This window comes from Acipenser ruthenus, chromosome 10 (genome assembly GCF_902713425.1).
Source record: "Acipenser ruthenus chromosome 10, fAciRut3.2 maternal haplotype, whole genome shotgun sequence".
Lineage (NCBI taxonomy): Eukaryota > Metazoa > Chordata > Actinopteri > Acipenseriformes > Acipenseridae > Acipenser > Acipenser ruthenus.
This window is the reverse complement of record NC_081198.1, coordinates 4,029,618-4,050,269: the sequence shown is the minus strand read 5'-3', so window position 1 is coordinate 4,050,269 and position 20,652 is coordinate 4,029,618. Positions and strand designations below refer to the sequence as shown.

General features: G+C 36.9%; 2 protein-coding genes across 4 annotated transcripts in view; both read right to left on the bottom strand.

Annotated features, from left to right (window-relative positions):
- The window catches only part of LOC117404311 (cytosolic carboxypeptidase 6-like), a 184,071-nt gene that overhangs the window by 56,668 nt on the left and 106,751 nt on the right, over nt 1-20,652 (bottom strand). The gene's annotated exons all lie outside the window — the stretch shown is intronic.
- LOC117404303 (BEN domain-containing protein 5) lies at nt 6,087-18,968 on the bottom strand. Of its 2 annotated transcripts, none has more exons than XM_059031541.1 (6): nt 18,248-18,324; nt 16,633-16,763; nt 15,318-15,729; nt 12,566-12,720; nt 11,657-11,870; nt 6,087-11,532 (listed from the first exon to the last, which is right to left on the bottom strand). In XM_059031541.1, exons 2-6 carry the CDS (start codon nt 16,720-16,722, stop codon nt 11,336-11,338), a joined length of 1,068 nt encoding a protein of 355 aa, XP_058887524.1. In that variant the 5' UTR covers nt 16,723-16,763; nt 18,248-18,324; the 3' UTR covers nt 6,087-11,335. The 2 variants fall into 2 exon arrangements, with proteins under 2 accessions (XP_058887524.1, XP_033863034.2); XM_034007143.3 differs by lacking the exon at nt 18,248-18,324 and adding an exon at nt 18,371-18,968 and having other exon boundaries at nt 6,088-11,532.

Sequence of the window (20,652 nt, the reverse complement as noted above, 5' to 3'; positions counted from 1 at the left end):
AATTAGACATCTTTACTTGTTTTCAGCACTTAAACAGTTGCAGTTCAAGTTACTTATAAAATGTTATAGCTAACTTGAAATATGCAACTGTTCAAGGGCTGAAAACAAGTAAAAAGGTCTAATTAAGCAAATTATCAGTTCAATTAAGGGTCTAGTTAAGTAATTGAGAGCTCAGCTGGAATGAAAACCAGCAGCCACAGGGGGTCCCCAGGACCAAGTTTGAGAAGCCCTGCTCTAACACTTCAATACGAATTATTAAGATCTACATGATCTTAACTGCCTGCAATTTACTTAAGAGAAATCTTTAGGAAATCCATACCCTCCTAAATATTTACAGGATTCAGACAAAACCTTGTCTGAATGTGGATTTTATAGATTTGTATTTGGAGATGCCAGCAACATTATAATATTGAAGGTTAGCTTAAATAATAGGAAAGATTTTTACAATCTGTCGGGAGGTGTAAATAAATGCATGATTGGGCCAGGACAGACGGCGATGAGATTAATACACACTTTCTTATGGGAAGCGAGATTTTTATCACATATTAGATGTGATGTTATCAAGGTGAATTTGGTTTCAAAGTCTCATTCTGTTCTGAAGGACTTACTGCATTGGAAAGTCAAGATCTATTAAATTAATTTCAACAAGCCTTTTTGGAAAATTGCTGTTAAATAAAAGTCATTCATTTAAATAGTGGTACTGGGAGCCAAATGCTACCTGTCAATACTAAGAAACAGACTGATGCTACCTGCATTTTGAGTCATGGTTTGAATTAGAGATGCATGTCCAGAGTGGAGAAATGCTACAGTATTACATACACACTCAACCACATATAATGGCATATATTCCAATTATAGGAATGGCATTTTTCTTTTTACGGACAGGTCTATACACCCTAGCATTACATGCACAGCATATATAATAAACGCCATACACTTGGATTAATACAGTAGGCACTCTAATAGAGAGTTCTTCTACATTTATGAAGGAGGATTTACTTGACACTTGTGTATTTATAGAGAATCCAATTTCTTTGTAGCAGTTAACTATAGCACACCTTTTCCAAAAGAAGGGGTGGGGCGTGCTAGTCCCAGTAGTGTCTATTTTATATCACACTACAAGGCTGATCCTTGTATGTACCTTGTATGTAGGTTGGAACATATTCAATAATTTGTTTATTTATGGTGCTAAGAAATTCTCACAACCAAGCCAATTGCCTCTTTCACCCAGGAACTTCAGAGCAGATGTTGGTAAGCTACCAGCTTCTGGAGGTCAGTCCTGCAGGTGTCCACTTGAGCTCACAAGGCCCCTGGCCAGTAGGGTCCAGTGTAGCACAATGAGAATAGTCTGAGTTTTGCCTCCCAACCCACAGGAGCGCCAGAGCCAATGCGACGCTCTCTCTGGAATTCCCATTGAAGATGAGCGCAAACCCATGCTCCCGTCTGTACGACTCACCCGGCATACCACACAGCCTCACATTAATCATATTTCATCTGAAGCTAAAAGGATCAGCACCGCTGCTACCGACATGTTTTGTTGCCCTGTCTTCAATCTGCAACATGCAGGTCGCAGGGTCGCCATATTAGGCATCTTTTTTGTTTACAATAAAGATGCAATATAAAATATCTTAAATACAATTTCACAAAGCATAACTCGACACCCCTGTCCCTTGGCTTGTGTGTCTTAGTCTGCAGTAACTTTTCCTCAAAATGCTCCCACAGGTCCGTTCAGAGAGAGAGAGAGACAGTGCTGACAAGAATATTAAATAGCTGCTATGATGTGCATGAGCTCAGGGTGGCACAGTGACATTGACCGTCAATGTCAGCCCTCAGTGGAGTTTTACCCGCAAAGTGCTTCATTTGTGCGTTAATTAGCTTAAATGCTTAGCATGAAAAATTCATGATCGCTTCAGATTTTTAATTGAGGCCGCACACTGCATAAATTGAAGCCGTTCAGAGTTCTATCGTTGCAATGTGGCAGAAAGAGCAAGGAACCCTAACCCTACCTCTCCCTTTCAATCAGATCTCTTTCTACCTGCAGCAGTTCTGACATCCTCCCCTACGCACACACAGGACTTTGTCTGGGTTTACTGTCAAGGTACATCGAATACATTTTCTTTGAGATTATATTATTTTTTCCCCCATGCTTTCCCCCCCCATTATCTTACTGAATGGAATTAACCCAACAGCTCCCTTCACACATACAAATCTGTTTGTGAAATGAACACCTGCTGTATTAGTAGTGTACAGAGAAAGAAACCCAAACTGTAGTCGTGTTTTGCAGTACCTGTCATTTGTAATAGAGCACTGGTTACATTTTGCAATAAAACAGAACTAATATATAATATTATGACAGTTATTACAAAGTGCAGTTACTATTACTAATTGCCACCTGGTCTTTTTCTAAATTACAAAAAAATTGCAGTGGTTATTAAACAATGGAACAACATTAAAAAATGGGACAGTACAGGTATTACATTTTTTCATGGTTGCCAAACATTGCTGGCTTGTATTATAATACAGCTGAACTACAGCCGATATAGCAGCCAACATTTAGTGGTATCGCTAGCTCACTGATATCTTTCATAAAATGCATGCCAATATCAATGTCTCTGCGTCATAACTTACATTGATATAAGAACATTTGTAGTAGCTTCCTTTACAATGTCCATCATACACCACAGGGGTGGAATAATTCCATAATAAACACACAGCACCTGAAAGGTTGAAGTATCTGTATAAAATAAATTGGATTATAACCAAACTTTGTAAATGAAATACATACATCCCTTAATTGTTTGGACCAGTGCAGTGTGTGCTGTAACAGTGTTTGTTAGTAGCTAGATGAATAAATCTCTTCTGAAGGGTTTACAGCTCTCCCAGTCAGAAGGAGGCTAGAAAATGGATAATTCATCAGCAGATCTTAAGACTCAGACAGTGCACAGGGTCACATACATTTATTTATTTATTTTTTTTAATGGCTTGACAGTTACTCAGCCATTTCACTTATGCTTCATACTTGTCTATTCTCAGAACAGGTTTTATTTTTTTCTTATCCTGGCAGCAAAACTGACAGATGCACTGAACTAAAGCAAGCGCATCACGCCAGCTCACACACACACTCACACTCATCTGTATAATGTGGGAACAAACTTGGCTTGTGATTCCCTTGGATGAACTGGAGCTCATGGTTAATTCAGACCTGCAGCAGTGTCTGCTGTACACAGCTGTGCAAGTCCAGTTTCTGTAAGACCGGCACTAACTCTTTGGGATTGAGCAGCTTTAAGTGTGGACTGTTTCCTAGAAGCTCGGGACAGCCTCTTTGACAACCTGAGCAGTAAAGAAGAAAGGGTCTGTTCAACCGATTTAAACAGCACTGTATCGGAACACCACCACTGTTTAAATACTGAATCAAGACCAAACCTATCATTTCACTTTACATATGAAAAAAAAAACTGTTTCCCAAATAAACAATTGTGGTACTCATAGATTGCAGAAAGAATGTAATTGCTGTGTCTTGTTTGTGATAAGGCACTAGTCACATTTCGCAATACAACATGCTCAATTAAAAAATAACCATCCTTTATTAACTAATAAACTAGATAGCTATAGTTATATAAAAAAAACAACCTGTTATGACAGGTATAACACAAATGTGACATGGCCCTATTAAATTCCAGTATTAAAATAGGGGACAATTTTACAAAATGGGACAGTACACACATAGTACAGGTATTTAATTTGTTTCATGGTTCCCAAAGATTACTGACTGACTTGTACTACAATACAGCACAACTACAGCTTATGTAGCAGTTTACGCTTAATGGTATCACTAGCTGACTGACAATCTGATAAACAAAGCATCTCTAATTAATCGATTTACTTCAGTTTGCATTGATACTAGGACACACTCTGAGTAGCTTCCCTTAAAATGGTCATTTAACTTAGACAAAAATACCCTCAATAGGCATTAGAGCTGATTTCCCAGCATTCCCTTCTTTTAAGGGTTTAAATATATAACATATATATTTTTTAAAACATAAAGGCAATCGCGTTCACTGCTAAAGATTCTTTACACACTGAAGTCAACAAGCAGTTTTATTTCAGCAAACTCTAAATATTCCACAATATTCAGGAGACTTCAGTGGGATTCATTATAAAAGCGACAGTTGAAAGGAACTTAAACACAGTATGAATTTCAGCTGCAGGGGGGAAAACGTTATCAGGGCATTTTATTTTATTGCTTCTGCGAAATAAAATGAAATTTCTAATAAAAAGCGTTCCCAGTAATCACATGCATGTTTTGGTTGCGTTAAAGAGAAATCAGGTTGATGTGGATTTAGGTGTTTCAAAGAGGCAGCTTATGCTCCAATCGCTATTAAACAAGGACATCTTGTGTTTTTTCTGTTATTATTTGAGAGGCTGGAGCAATTTTCATTAAAATGGCACGGCAGTTTTTTAAATGACAGATCCTCCAGCTGATTTAAAGATTTAAATAGCAAAGTACATTTGACTCTTTAAATGCATTTTTAAAAATGACATATATTGTGTAATATATAAAAGCTGCATCTCCCTGTTTCAGTCACGATGGGCTAGAAAGCCAATCTGACAGACTATATCTATATGTGACTATATCAGACTATATCTGACAGTGATTTTTTGTCAAGGTTCTGTCTGAAACTGCAATTTATAATAACCAAAATTCATTCTACTATAAACGAAGACTGCAATCTTGAACCTGCAGTGATATTCCATATATTATTTAAACCGATTTACAAATATACTCCACACAGATTGCAACTGTGATTTACGGATTCAAAATTAACAAATGCCTTCTGCACAGACCTTGGGTTACATACAGGATGACTGATAGCCAGGATCGAGCTAGAAGTTAATTACCAATAGAAATCACTTGCATGTCACTCTTAAATGTATGCAGTTATTTACAGCATATGCTTTAATTAGTTTCCACAAGTTATTTACTGAGGATACAGCAGTACTGGATGCATGATGCAGATGCTATTGAAAAATTGATAAATCATTTGAACTGTAATGTAGAAGGATACAAGCAAATCCTACACAGCAAAATACTTTTTTTAAATGATCATCGTATGAACTACGCAGTCTTATATTAGTTTAGTACTGACTATTTGTGTAGTTGAAAAAAAAAAAAAAAAGCACTTGATAGTTCATTTAATTTTTCCCTGGCTTTTTTGTTTTCAGATTAAAATATAGACCAAAAAATAAATACACCAAAACTATATAACTAGGCTGTAATTGCTCCAGTTTATCCCCAGAGAAACCAGAGAGAGAAGTACAGTCTTTAGTACAGCTGGGTGTACAGTGTTCATTTACAGGGCTTGAATGTTTTCTTGCCACATTGTCATTTAAATAATACATCTAAACAAGAAACAGAGGTGCACTGGGTGCTGGACCACTATTAATTTCACATTTTGTCGATGCTAGGTTTACCGTACATCAAGAGTATATGGCAATATCACTGCGCTGATGTACTGTTGGATGCAAATAAATGTGCAACACACAAAAAACTAACACCACCAGACAGCCTTCTTAAACTCAGTAAGCAGTAACAGAGAGATGTCTAACGATACTGTTAAAAGGATTATTTATATATATATATTATATATATATATATATATAGTAAAGTTTGTAGTATTAGAACAGCTAAAATTAGACAATGCGACATAAAAGAAAGTAAATGGATAAATTGACTGAACACAATTATGCCAGCGGGACTCAACAGAAAAAAATGAACTAATTAACTTCAATAAATATATAACATTTAAATAAATAAACAAAATTCATTCAAAAGTTGTGCATGCTGATGCGCTGGGGAGGCCAAATCAAGACTGATCCTCAGAGCCAGCATTGCATGATATAATAAAAATATAAGTTTATATAAAGTAGTGTTAATTAGAATTAATACAGATTCAAAGATAGAAGTAAAAATGATGTCACAATATATAGAACACCATTACATCATGTAAGAATAAATCATGGATTTGAATGTAAACAATAACAAGTAGTTGTCATGCCGTCAAAAAACCTATAAATACCTCCAATGTTTTGATTCAAACACAGGCTCCCTTGAGAAAGATATGTACAACATATCGAAATGTTGGGCAGCTGGCTCTTTGAGCTAATATATATAAACAGCGATTAAAGCAAATGTAAAATTGGATGCAGAGCAGCCGATACTCCACAAGCACCCTACTGCAAGGCACTGCAAACTTCATCCATCACGCCGCCCACCCCCCTCAATTCAATATCTCTAATATGATTTCTCATTTAATATTTCAATGCTGAGCTGACAAAGCCATATACTTTCTCCCCATAAATGCAGTGACAAAACTCAACAATATGCTGGAGCCATTTCTATTTGAAATTGCAATTTTACGGTTGATTTGCTGAGCTGGTGGGCTGATATTAACTTTTGTTTTCCCCCTCGCAATAAATCAGAAAGCTCTATATGTTTCTCTCTGGCTGACATATAGATCCATCTCACATTTAATTCCAACCCTCGCTTGAATCATATGAAACTGCACCTATCATATGTTTAACCTGTTTAAATCTAAATCAAAGACTCAAGAGGTAGACTGCCAGTTTATCCACCCTGTACAGTATTTATTGAGACAAACAACCAACCTGTCTTGCCAGTGTCCACATACAGTAATCTTAGCATGCAATGTTAAGCAATTGAAGTTGCAGAGAGAGAACAGAAACATCTTAAAGACAAACTAAACATATACTATAGATCAAAGTAGTACAAAATGATTACTTACCAGTCAGGAGCAAGCTGCAAAATATCACTGGCTTTCACAGCAGTCGGTTATCATGAGACCTTACGATCTCAATACCAGAAAAGTTGAGATCCCAAAATAATGTATCTTGTGTTGTTGATCTAAGTTTGAAATATGGAGATCCTGAGCTAGTTTATCTTGTGATTTCAACATACAAATTGTATTTATTTTAAAGCAGTCAACACAAGGCGCTTGCAGTGCTAACATGTTTAATAAAATCAGTTTTGCTTACACCCACATTGGACCAGTTACTTGAGAATATGTTGTACTTGTTTTAATACACAAAACATGTGCACTATGTTTTATTTAAATAGGTAGGGAGGCGAGAGAGTGGGATATCACCAATACGTACCATTATAAGACTTCGGTTAGTGTTTAAAAAATAATCCAAATGCCACGTAATAAAAACAATATATTTTCATTTGCTTCAAAAAAGGAAGCTTTAAAATATGATGTCAGAAGAAAGCGACGCCACACAAACAAAACAAGCAACCCACCTAAGGTTTTTAGTTTTTTATATTTTAGAATAAAAGTCTGAATTTATTCTGTAGATCTGTACATTAAACAGAGTACCAGGATCATAGGCTGCAGTAGACACACCAAAAAATGATGCAAAGCGGCAAAATTAGTCACACACCCGTAGGTGCAAAAAACATTTGCCAGAAGAGTTTTCACAAGAATCCAATCGGCCGTCACTTCAGGTAACAGCAGAAAAAGATTAAGTGGCTCAGATCAACGTTCAATTCTGAAGGGCTGGCTTTGAGAGTAGCTTGCTGTCTTTGAGTACCTAAGCCCAGGTACACAACGATTCCATAGCTTTATCTTCAGCAGGAGAGAAGAGAGAATTCACAAATCTCATAATTGTTTTTCTTCAGTCATTGACTCATTTTTTATTATAAACTTCTAACGCTGGAAACACTTTGGATATATTTTTCCACACCCATAAGCAACCTGAAAGACAATATGATTTTATATGAAGATATTGTCTTATGAATATATTTGAGTTTTTACTTTTCTTGGTTTTTACCTAGAATATTAAAGGAAGTAAAGCACAGTAAATGAGTACATGGATTGCTTAGCCATAGTAGATTTTGCAGTTTGGTGTTTTAAAGAAACATACATTATGGTAAATCTTTTTTTTTGTTTTTTTCCTCGAAACAGACCAATTATTTGGTCTATTTTATGATCTAAAACATCAGCAAATCTAAGTAGCTGCTATATCGGGAATTCATTCTCCTTGTATTTGTATTGCATTTAGAAATGGTGGGGTCACACCAGCAGGATTAAAGGTTATGTTTAAACCTAAATATTAAAAAAAGTCTGAATGCACATTTACTGTGATGTGTGCTTCTTTCAATCTCCAAAGTGAGAGAATTACATATCGGCAATGCAATCCAAATGAGACTGATGAAAGTATTTTTCTAGCTTTATGAACTGTCACAGATAAGCAGCAAAAAAAAAAAAAAAAAAAAAAAGACAAATCCACACCACTATCAGGGCTAACGTACAATTGCATGAGGGAATTTCGTTTTAGATAATGGAAAATCTTTAAAAAAATAAATAAATAAATAAAAATTTAAAAAAATAAAAGAAAAAAAATAAAATTAAGAAAAAGAAGGGGGAGTCACTTTGGTGTATGACGGTTATGTTTTTCATTTGGTTTGGCTCCAAAAGAAACACAATAGTAGTCAAAACATTTCCCCCTAAATGAAATGTCATTTTAAATTACTCAAATATCTAATTTTTAAATTAGATATTTGATCTTAATAGCAGAGTACATATTCCAGCAGGGCCAATTGCTTGTGCCATTACTGACCCTGCAAAATGACTGATCTGCTACTGAAAATATTTAGTATTTGTTTGTTCCATACTATTTGGTAATTTGTATTTGAAACTTAACAATATGCACACAGTTGTAAACATTACCATTAAACACGGTTCAAATACGATGTTATATTCCAGTCCAGCCAGCATGAGAGGATACATTTCCAAACTGGTAAATCCAGCATACAGTGTATGTTTTAAATCCTCACAACTGACAAGTCTCTTTTCAGTAGAAGATCAGCGCAGTACATTTGATCTTTTTCATCTACCAAAGTTGTGCATTCTGGTCAAACAAAAAAAATATATGTGGTATGGAATGGTTTTTAGTGGTAGAGCTGTATTGGCGATATGTACTGTTATGTGATGATACGATTTGATACTCTCCAAGACAGAGTATTTGTAATTCGTTTTAATTAAGCTACAGCTATATTAATTTAAACTATAGATATTCTGAACAAGAGCTCTTCAGATATAAGGTGGTTCTATGTTGTACACCATTAAGGTGGTGTGTCTAATTTCTGCAAGCCTGGGTAGTTTGCATTCCTTCCATACCTTATGCTGATGACTAAAAACTTACCAACACTGATTCTACTACTTGATCTGGCCAATAAAAGTGAACTAAGCAAAACAGTATTCATGTCCAAATATAAGATCAACCACCACGGGACGAAAATTAGAACCTTCCCAGTTCCAATTAGCAAACGCAAGACAAACAAATTCCATTTTATATTTGTTTGTTTTGAATTGGTTGACTTTGCAAGGCGAAACCTTGTGGTTTGGCCACTGTATTTCCTGATTCCATAAAAAGCTACTGGTTATTCATCTTCTGCTATAGAACTTCTGGTCAGTAAAGTTGGCAACTACAGACTGAAGAGCTCTGACAGGGGGTAAAACCTTTTTATAAAGTATTGGTTCATGATGTTGTCCTTGAAACTATACCAATAGACAACATAGCTGGAAAAAACATTCGGGTCAACTATCAACCTCCACAGCTGCATTACTTAACCTTGTTTTTGGCATCTGGAGAGACAAAAAGACATGATTTATAGTACCTCTCTAGGGACTATAGAGCTGTCCCGTATAAAGCTGACTGCACAAGATTTTCACCTTTGGAACCCAAAAGCTGCCCAGTATGTAAAGCAAGAATGTGCACTTACTTCAACCTACTGTGGCAATTGCACGCTCGAAAGCAGAGTTTATTATTAAGAACGCGTCCCTGAATACAGGGCCTAGATTTATACATCAAAGCTTCACTCTTCTGTATATTATGTTTTTTAAATCCTTCTTGCAAAGAGGATTTTCTTTTTTGGACAATCAATCATGTTTATTTATAATTCCTCAAATGGTTTTGAAAATGAGGAAAGGTCGGCCAGTAAATCCAGACATTTAAGTCGTGTGAGTTCTGTTCTTGAGGTGTTTGGTTATTATTTTTTCTCAAGTGCGGCCACACCTAAATTACGGCATTCTGACAACATTTCGAGTATGCAGAGGAAATATCAAGAAAATTAAATAACGGCAATAAAACCCCCTATTTACCAGAGAACATTTCCCACAGCTACATCCAGTGAGTCCCTGTTAAAACAAGTCTACTACAGTTTTCCGATACTGGATAACAGTAAAAATTTAAAAAGTTGTTGTTTAACCTTTTCAATAGTAAGATACAGAACAACAACTTATTCTAAAGTCTCAAGTGTTTTACACTGAAATTATAAAATTATTATTTATGGACTTACCCATAAATGAATCTTTCACAGACTAAAAACAGTGGTGTGTGTTTATGGTTATAGTTTTCCAATTTTTTTTTCTAGTGTATAGCCTATCCTGGCAGCACCTAGGGGGGTTGTTATTTTGGTATTTCTAGACATAGGCTTACAATGGAAACTCTTCTTTGATTGTGCTCGGAGCGGCTTTTTTGCCGGCGGTGTACCGTAAATGATGGATTTGGTAGTGATTATTGACAAAAACAGAATGCCGTTGACAAGCGTGGTGTTTAAAGCGTTAATCATCATTTAACTTTGTAACCTAACTTGATGATCAGTGAACTTATTTTTTGCTAAACTGAAAACGTACAGCTCAGAAAAAAAAGCGACAAAAAACTCTTTGCAGCCTGGCAAAGAGAAAATTCTAACGGTACCACCGACCATAGTCTGTTTGTTTTCTTAAACAGAGGAACACAGAGGGAGGAAAGAGGGGTATAACATGGAACTAAAACTAAAACTTCTGTAACGCCTATAAAAAGAGACTTAATATAAAACTATTTACACTACTCCACCCCACCCCCCCCCAAACACACACAAAAAAAGCTTAATCAGTGAGAAGGATCCATTAAGAGCATACAGGAAATCAAACTTTCCTACTTTTTTGCTTTCACCAAACCCTCAGGATGATCTCACTTTTATATAAAAAAAAAAAAGAAATGCGGTCACAGTTCAGGTATCATTCTGCAGCATTTGCTGTAGACAGCCAGCCAACCCTTGAAAAAGCGCTTTAAGAAATTCTGATGGCATGTCTTGTTAAAAGTTGTCACCGTACCTCGTTGTATTTCTTATGGCAGGCCTGAAAGGATGACAGTGGAGGACATACTTTCTGCTGTCACTTTTGAGCAGCTTCAAAAGAGAGGGCGTCATCCAGCCTGGTCCTTTTAAGCACGCCATGAGGAATGAAATGAGCTATGGTGACAACTTTTAATACTATATGCCATCGTAGGTGAAATTCTCCATCTTGACTGTCTGTCTAATGAGCAACTTGGATTCCCTCCTCTCCTCATTCTTGATTGATTTGTTGATATCCATGATCTTTTCACAAATGTATTTGTTCACTTTGGACAGTCTCTGTGTAATCTCGGCACTGTCCGCTGTTTCTTGAGATACTCTGTCATACAGACACTCTGCAAAGAAAGTCAAACAAAAGGCAAGGGTCATTTGTAAGTTTCAAATAGCAATTTTAAAGTTGCGTAACTAACGCCATAGAAAACAAACCCTGAAAAGTAAATGTAATCTCCACTGCCCTACCTCTCACGATTTTGAGTTTACTTGGCGAGAGCGGGGGCTTAGGCAAGGCGTCTTTCTTTTTCTTGGTGGCTACCCCTGTGACGCTCCTGTTCTTCAGGGTCTCTGTGCCCCAGATCATCACTGCCAGGTTTTTGGTGAACTTAGAGTCTCCTTGCGTGCGCTGCAACTGGTGCCACTTCTCCTCATCCACCCAAATCCCACCACCCAAGTGTACCTGTAGGGAGAAGGGAAGGGATCAGACTGGTACTACAAAAGGAAGGTCATAGCCAAGAACCAGACCCAGCAACTCACAGCATTTCAAACACCTGACATGATTTCAGCACTGACTTGATTTGTACAGTATGCAGTGTAGTACAGTACACACATACATTAGAGCACTATGCAGGGCAATTAATAACAAATGCAACATACGAAAATAGAACAGTGCAGGGACATTTCAGAGGGTCCTATCGTATTATTACTTAATCGGATTTCCCCAAAATACAATCCAAAACATCTAAATGAGTGTAGGAGTGGATGATTTATAAATTGGTGAAGATCATCAAAACCAAGGCAGTTCTGTGGAGTGTGACAGACAGATGGACGGACATGATGAGAGCATAAGGGTCCCATTTCTTGAATGAGAACCTTAAAAATAATTACAGATTATATAATAATCGTTTCAGGTTTACAGTAGACAGCAGACAGTGGAAAGGGAAAGCAATTGGTGGTGTTGAATGTCCTATAACCAAGTTTCATCATATTTGGATAAGCTGTTATCTCTATAAATGCAACATTTTTGTTGCTTTACTGTTTAGAAGGGAAGCGTGTACATGTCTGTTTGTATTACCTACCTTTTAATATATGAACTAACAACATATACAAAAATAAAAGTGGGGTAGAACTCAGAAATGCATGTGTTGAACATACCTTCCCATCGTTGAAAGTGTATATGTTTCTGGGGGACGGAGAGTGACTGGAGCTCGAGCTGGCGTTCGCCTCTTCCCGACAGACTTCCTGTGGCTCCATAATTGGCTCCACTGGATCAACCTTGATTGTCTGAGTGCCGTTGTCGTGCATTGGCTCTGTAACCAGGACCAAAGAAGACACACGCAATGTTAGAAGGGTGGGAGATCAAAAACAAAGCAAAGCAGCAGACTATGTTCAGCTTTTATATTTATTTATTTATTAGCTGTGAAGAAGTTGCACTGTGAATTACACCATCAATATTAAATGTGTTTTGATATTTAAACAGAACATGTGTTTGGTACACAATGTACGTATGTACATCAAGAGTTTACACGAGATAACTGCTTATCCAATTGCGATGAAACTGGATAAGGATATCTAGCATTAGTGTGTTGGTAATATACCTCCCTGTCATGGCTATAAATATACAATTTGAGCTATCAGTTTCACAAGAAAGTACGTCTGCACCAGGGATTAATACAAAAAAGATTATAGCTGACAAACATTCAGATTCAAAATGTTTCTTTAAGATGGGACCATTTTTCATTGCATATCTTGAGAATGTATGCGTTTGTCAAATGTCTATAAAAAGGCCATATTCCCTGACTTGATTCCTTGTTAGAAAGAAAAAGCTATTTAAAAAAAAAAAGTGAAACCACACCTTACTGGATATTAAGTATTTGTTTACTAGAATGTGAAATTCTGTGGTATACCTCATCCACCCAGAGACTACCACATTACATAGAAACTGAAATACTGCACTTGACTTGCAAGTAACTAGGTTTAAATATACAAATATTACCAAAACTTTACTGTGTAAATTCGATGAATATCAAGTGCTGTTAAAACAATTGGATAAGCGGTTCTCATTAGAACATTTGGGTTTTAGCAATGAAAGACATACAGATAAACTGTTGTAGTGCAGTACAGTGTGCAATTAGCTGCTTTTTAAGTAAGCAATTAGATTGGTGTAAAAATGTATAATAATACCCATTCAAGGAATAGTTTTTGTTCAGTTTATAATGTTTCCTTGTATAGTTGTATTCAGGTTTCAATTAGTTTCTTTTTATTTATTTATATACATTTTTATTTTTGTCAATGTGCCAATTCGTATTATGCTTCGAGGTGATCATGGAAGGAAACCAAGTAAGTAACCAAGTAGGCTTTTCCTAATGAGAGAAATTCCCCCAGCCCCACTTTTGACTCACAGGTCTGCAAAGTGAACTGCAGCAGGTGACTAAACCCTGATCTCACACAGTTCAAGAGCGGCTATTCTAACTCTGCATCTGCCACGTCTCTGGAATTATAAAGACATTTATAGAGAAGGCAGCCGTTGGGTTAACTGGTCGTTTCAACAGGCATTGCTAACCAGAAATTCAAATACATAAACAAACTACATTCACTTCATCCAACATCTGAAACTATTTTCTACTCCACTCTCATAAAACTATTACGATCCAAGACAGAATTAATTACTGGGAAAATCCCTCTGTTGTTGTCACTGATGTTTTGTACTTTCCACTGTGAGTATTTTAGAAAATGTTGGTATGTTGCAAAAAGTCCAGTTTTGGGAGCTTTTGAAATCTAAATAAAATCTTTGTTTGCTTTGTTGGCAAAAACCCAACATATTTTAATGAGCCAACCTGTGCGGATACTGGGTATGCAATGTTGGCACTGCACATAATGTACAAAAATGCAATATGCATTTTTTTTTTCATTATTATTATTATTTTTTTAATTGCTTTTGAAACAATAAAAAAAAGTTTGAGTACCTTCAAGTTTAAAAAAAAAAAAAAAAAAAAAAAAAAGAACGTAAACAGAAAGCTTAAACTAGGATATTCCCTACGGATACCGATTTTCCAGGAATTTGGAATTGGGTATTGGGAATGGAATTTTTACTTCAAGCTCAAAATTAGGCAGCACCATATGTTTTTGAAACATTAACTGCCTTTGACCACTTTGCCATATTTAGTTAATGACATGTGTTTTTTTGAAAACATTGCTGGTTGAGAAAATATACGATTTGTTAAAGACAAAGCCAGATTCTGGGTAGAAATGTCAGAACATTCTGCAAAGTGTGCTCCAGTATGAAGTAGCAATCATCAGAAGGGACCTAGCAGAGACATCAAGACACCTCTGCAAGATGGGTGGTGGCCAGAGGAGAGCATTTCATGCACGATACGGTTCACAATCTGTCACCTCTAAAAGTAGGATCTGAAATGACTTTTTAAAGCGATGTCACAAATCTTAATTGCTTTACAGTTCCATTAGCTACATATACCTATATAAAATTTGCAGGTTAGAAACAAATGTATTTTCATTTTAAAAACACGTAGGTTAAAGTAAGTTCTGAGTTTCTGTGCCTTATTCTCAGGAAATCTGTTACACTTCAACTTCCTGTGTCATTTCACCTCAGGAGTGTAAACATGTTACTGGCTGAAAGCATATCAATCAATGGAGGAATGGTACGGCTTGCAAATCATCTTGATGGAAGTGCACCACAGTTAAGATTTATGGAATTCTCTTTAAATGAGTTATCCTACCAATACTATCCCCATGTCTCTTCTGATAACCTCCTGATAGACATACATGGAAGAAAAAGCAACCAGTTAGCTGAATTTAACAAGGGCCTTGATAGCACCTGATCGTTTTAGTAACACATTTCAACAAGGACAGTACTGAAATAAACAGTCCCCAGACACTGCAGTCTTACCGCTGCCGAGCCTCAGGAGCAGAACGTCCTGCAGCCTCCGGTTGAAATCTCTCAGCTCCTTCACTTCGGTCATCAGGCTGCCATACTCTTTGAGTTTCTTGGCCTGCTGTACCAGCTGCCTGCGCGTGCGCTCCAGTTCCTGCTGGAGGCGCCGCATCTCTTCCTCCTGCTGCCTGTAGTTGTGCACCAGCTCCTCATAGAGGTAGCGTGGCACCATGGCCTCCCCTGTGCCCGAGTCCTCCAATACACTGTCCTCGTCATTGTCCTCCTCATCCTCCTCCTCATCCTCTTCCTCCTCCTCTTCCTCCTCTCCCTCTGCGTACGAGTTCACAGCATTGCGCTCCAGCCGTGCAACCACAGCCTCCAGGCTCTTTGAGGAGTTTGCGTTCGAGGAGCGACTGTGCTCTTGTGCCTGGGGTTGGGGAAGGGAAATTGGGCTTAAACCTATGCTCAATAAAGAGTTAGGTGGCCTGAATCCAGCAAAAGATCACAAGTCAAATGAATTTGGAGGTCTCAGTTTAGCCCCAGTGGACATTACAGCTTGGATCACAAAACCACAACATGCAGTGAGCTGTGCTCTCAAGAGGTGCTTGGGGTGCTATCATAGTGTGGTAATCAGTGTTCCTCACCTTTCATGGACTAAATTTACAAACTGAAAATAATGTTGCAGGCAGCAAAGATGCAATAAGTTGAAGAGTAAGGTTGACTCATTATTACAGTGTGGTGATGTTTACAACTTTTCTGGTTCTTAGTTTGGTAGCATCCTATAGTTGACCCAAACTTAAATGTACTTCCATACGCCATGAATAACTGATAGTCAAATGATGCAACAATTTTCAATTTATAAGTAAGTCCTTTGGAAATGCTACAAATAAAAATATTTTTGTGACATGGCGCAATCCACGAAACAGAGAATATGGATCTAATACATTTTACTTTACCCTGTTTAACATTCTCAAATTAGCAGCGAGTTTGGCAGCGGGTTGATCTGTAATTTGTGCAATACATGAAGAATGATTCCCATCCCTGGATTTTATGTGGATTTTAACTAAAGTTTGACATTTACAAATGTGAATCCGCTGAACAGCATAAAGAAGTTTCAAAACGTTCTGTAAGCTCTCTGTCCAAAGCTCAAAAATAATGTTTTAGCAACTGGGCTATTTTACACTCCACCAAAACCTACGTGGCACCTACAGCATTCATTACACCCTCAGGCTCTTATGTTAAATCACAGTTTTTTTGAGGCGAGTGACCTCAAACACCCTAGTGGCCTCCAGGAGTTTCTTTAGTATGCTGGGCAGTCAAGGAAATGTACCTTTTTGTGTCGGAGTGGCATTGGTTCCTCCCCAAAGTGATTCTGCTCTGATTTTTCAACATCTTTTGTGGAGAGTTTGGGAATCTTCATCTTCTTCTGCAGAATGCTGTGTTCAAACTCTTGTATGTTTTCTTTAAGAATTCAGCAAGAACAACAGGTGGTCATTTTGATACAGTAGCAGTTTAATTATTAAAATAAAAAAAAAATTATTTAAATGAAAACAGACATCCATGTGGTGGTGACATCAGGAAAGAAAAGCTGCTGCTTTATCTTAACCCACATCCTCCTTTACGACCTTGCCTAACGTCCTGTTTAAAATATAAGGTTAAATAAACGTTAATTCCAATATTTTCCATGTTACTAATCTGTAATTATGCATTATGGACAGCTATCAAGCTGCTATCAAACACTAATCGAAGTGCTTCACTTGCATTACTTTCCCATCTCCCTGGTTGATAGAAAATGTTATATGTTGTTATGTAGACAGATAAACAACACAAATTGTGTGTAGAAGTGGGAACCCCACCGCTTTCAAAACAAACAAGCCTGTCTAGCTTGTGATAACCGAATCACGTGGTAGGGAAATGTTTACTGTATCCTAAACAGAGAATGCAAAGAAATATGCTGAGTTCATGGTATTTGTTAATCATATTTTAGATGCACTTTATTTATTTAACAATATGGTCTATAAACATGGCTTTTAAGAATTAAGCCAAATAAAATGATGTATTACCTAACTACTGGTCCAGATTTCTGCCACACACAGCTGCGCACATTCACTGCCACTTATTTCATGGTCAAAAAAGCAACAGGTATTATTATTTTTTATTATTATTTATTGATTTATTTATTTATTTGGTTTAATACAGGTTGCAGAAAGTAAACATGTTAAATGCAGTATTGTTGAAATTAAATTGAGTTGCGGTTTTGTAGAGAACGGATACAAAATGTAATGACATAAAATGTATCGTTGATCTTTTCGCACCCTTCAATAAACCTGTGAAATATTGACTGCAGCTTTGTTATTACCCACTGCTATGGTATTCACGTTTTCTATAGGTGCACGTTGTGTAGGCATTGGCAGAACTTTCAAATCGCTGTACCCTACATGACAACAGAATACCAAAAGTAATGATTACATTAAATACCAAATCGACACGTTCCTCCACTTAAGTTACAAGCAGGCTTCAGTGCTACCCAAGCAAATGTATTTAAAACATTTTTCTGGTTAAATGTGCAGGTGTTTTTTATTCGCTATACATAATAAAAGTAATAAACAACAGCGCCTGGTTTTTACGACTACTAGTTAGGACGTAAAATTTTGTACAGTACCATTAAACGGGGTCGTTACAAAATATCGTTGTCTTAATGAAGACCTTTCTATTATTATTCCTCATCAGGGTACCGGTGTTATAAAACATGACACCCCCAGTATGTGTTTGGGCCTAAACAGCACTAGTAATAAAACACATATTCTGTCTCAAAGCGGATCAAGTGTTATGACAATCATACACCCATTTGGTGTTAGCACAAACTTCTGGGAATAATAAACATGTAATATACACTACACGCAGGGCTTAAGAAGCTGGGATGTGACTGATGTCAATGTACTTACCTCACACAGCCTGCACCAGTCTTTTCTTAACGATATGATCGTAATCAACTACCCTACCCTATATAAATTGTCCAAATGGATATCGATAATGCAGAACAAAGAGGATTTTCTGAAATGACTTACCTGCAAGTGCCAGTATTTGTGCCTTGCCATGCTGGCCTGTGCCATTCTCTTCTGTTCTGTTAACCAAATACACCTTTTGATTATCGAAATCCGTCTTGTGCAGAGGTCTAAAATCCTTTACATTAGAAACTGGCAGCGCGTAGCAAACATCGTCTTCCAGAAACCTCACAAAAGCAAACATTCTTTCTTCTTTGGTCCTGCACTTCAACTATAATTAATATTTTCTGCATATAAGTATAAAAAATATATATAAAACACACACACAAAGGGGGGACAGGGAAAGGCCTCTGCGATCAGCTGCTCTGGCCTGGTCTCCCCTGAACTCCAGGAAATGAGGAGCTTTTTTCCTCACACAACACCAGGCTCTAATAATCAACGCATGAAAAATAGAAAGTAAAAATGAAGTCCTTGAAAAACTGAAATAATACCATTTAGAAAGAGGCTCCAAAATATTCAATTTATTGTATGTTCGTCCTGAAAAATAATTATTTTCAGTTATCCATAAAACTCACATTTCTGTAATTAACTTTTTTTTTATAGTGACAACGGACCATTTTTATTTTTTACCCACTCGGACCCTGTCCGTTTGCGTTTCGGGACGGTTTTTTTTTTTTTTTTTTTTTTTTTAACCATTTAAACATTTTATAAGAGTGTATGTCCCATCCCCCGTTTAATTTGTTTTAGATACCCATTTTTGACATGGCCCCGCGCTGGAAAGTCACACGTGGGCAACATTTGAGAAAATGCATATACATTTAAAAGTTGTCCTTTCTTTGTGCGGAAATCTTCATGCCAAAAAATCCGTCTTTTTTATTTTATAAAACGTAAAACACTTTAGTAGTTTACATATAACACCTTTTGCCGTTTACTCGTTCTTTCTCGACGAACCACTGGCACTGGTGTCTGGTACATTGGTTGGGGAAATACCAGTTTAATCCAGTTCTAACCAGCACGTTCCCAGCAAGTCTCCGCATAGCGACCAGAGACAGCAACAAGTCGCCCGAAGCACGCACACACAGGCAGCTGCAGTAAACCAGTTCGACCAGTTTCGTGGTAGCTGGTAGGGTAAAATTATGGTTACTGCAACACTGACACACATTTACTGCCAGTGGCGTCTGCTGTGGTGCGGTTGCAATGCCATTGAAACCTGTAGGGTGAATACAATGCTAATGTGCAATAAAAATAAATTTGAAGTTATTTTGTAAATGCAAACATACAGTTCATATTCATAAGCTCAAGTTCACTCGTTTCACAAATAACATTACCCACATTTCTTTAGTACTGTACCTCAAACCACCAACCTATACATATAAACTATGGGGGGTATACGAAGCCTCAATTTACTGAGGATGATATATATATATATATATATATATATATATATATATATATATATATATATATATATATATATATATATATATATATATATATATACACACACACACACAATACCGTTTATTTTAATAGGCTCTGTTGTATTCAATGGAAACAGAAAAGCCTTGCATAAATGAAATCTAGAAGCTGCATGATCTGTGATCAGTTTTTTTAATGCAATCTTTGATATGAAATCACATGCTAACCAAGCTCTGTTAAAGTCTGTCTGATATTCTGTCTTTCCCATTGTGACTGAAATAACTTGCATCTGGGAGATGTATTGTGTAATATATAAAAACTACAGGTGTCAGGGACTATAAGCAAAACATTTAAGAATTTCTGATTTACCACTGCGGACACCACAATTAAAGAAGCATTTCCTTATCTTTTAAGGCATGCATTACACTGAGAAAAGGGCAGCAGTGTGGAGTAGTGGTTAGGGCTCTGGACTCTTGACCGGAGGGTTGTGGGTTCAATCCCAGGTGGGTACACTGCTGCTGTACCCTGGAGCAAGGTACTTTACCTAGATTGCTCCAGTAAAAACCCAACTGTATAAATGGGTAATTGTATGTAAAAAAATAATGTGATATCTTGTAATAATTGTAAGTCGCCCTGGATAAGAGCGTCTGCTAAGAAATAAATAATACAATATTAATAATTATGAAATTCCTCCATTGAACGTTACCCAGAATCAATAGCACACAAGAACAGTCTTGTAAAAAGACACCGAAAATATTGTAAGAAAAGTCTAGTAGATAAACGTTTTGATTAGCACCTTGTTCAAAGTTTGTGAACACAGGAATAATATACTGTATAACATATAAGAAATCCTTGATTTGGACCAGTCTTGATCATATATGCAATACAATCCACTGTTACTGTGGAGAGGTGGCTAGCCAAGCTAA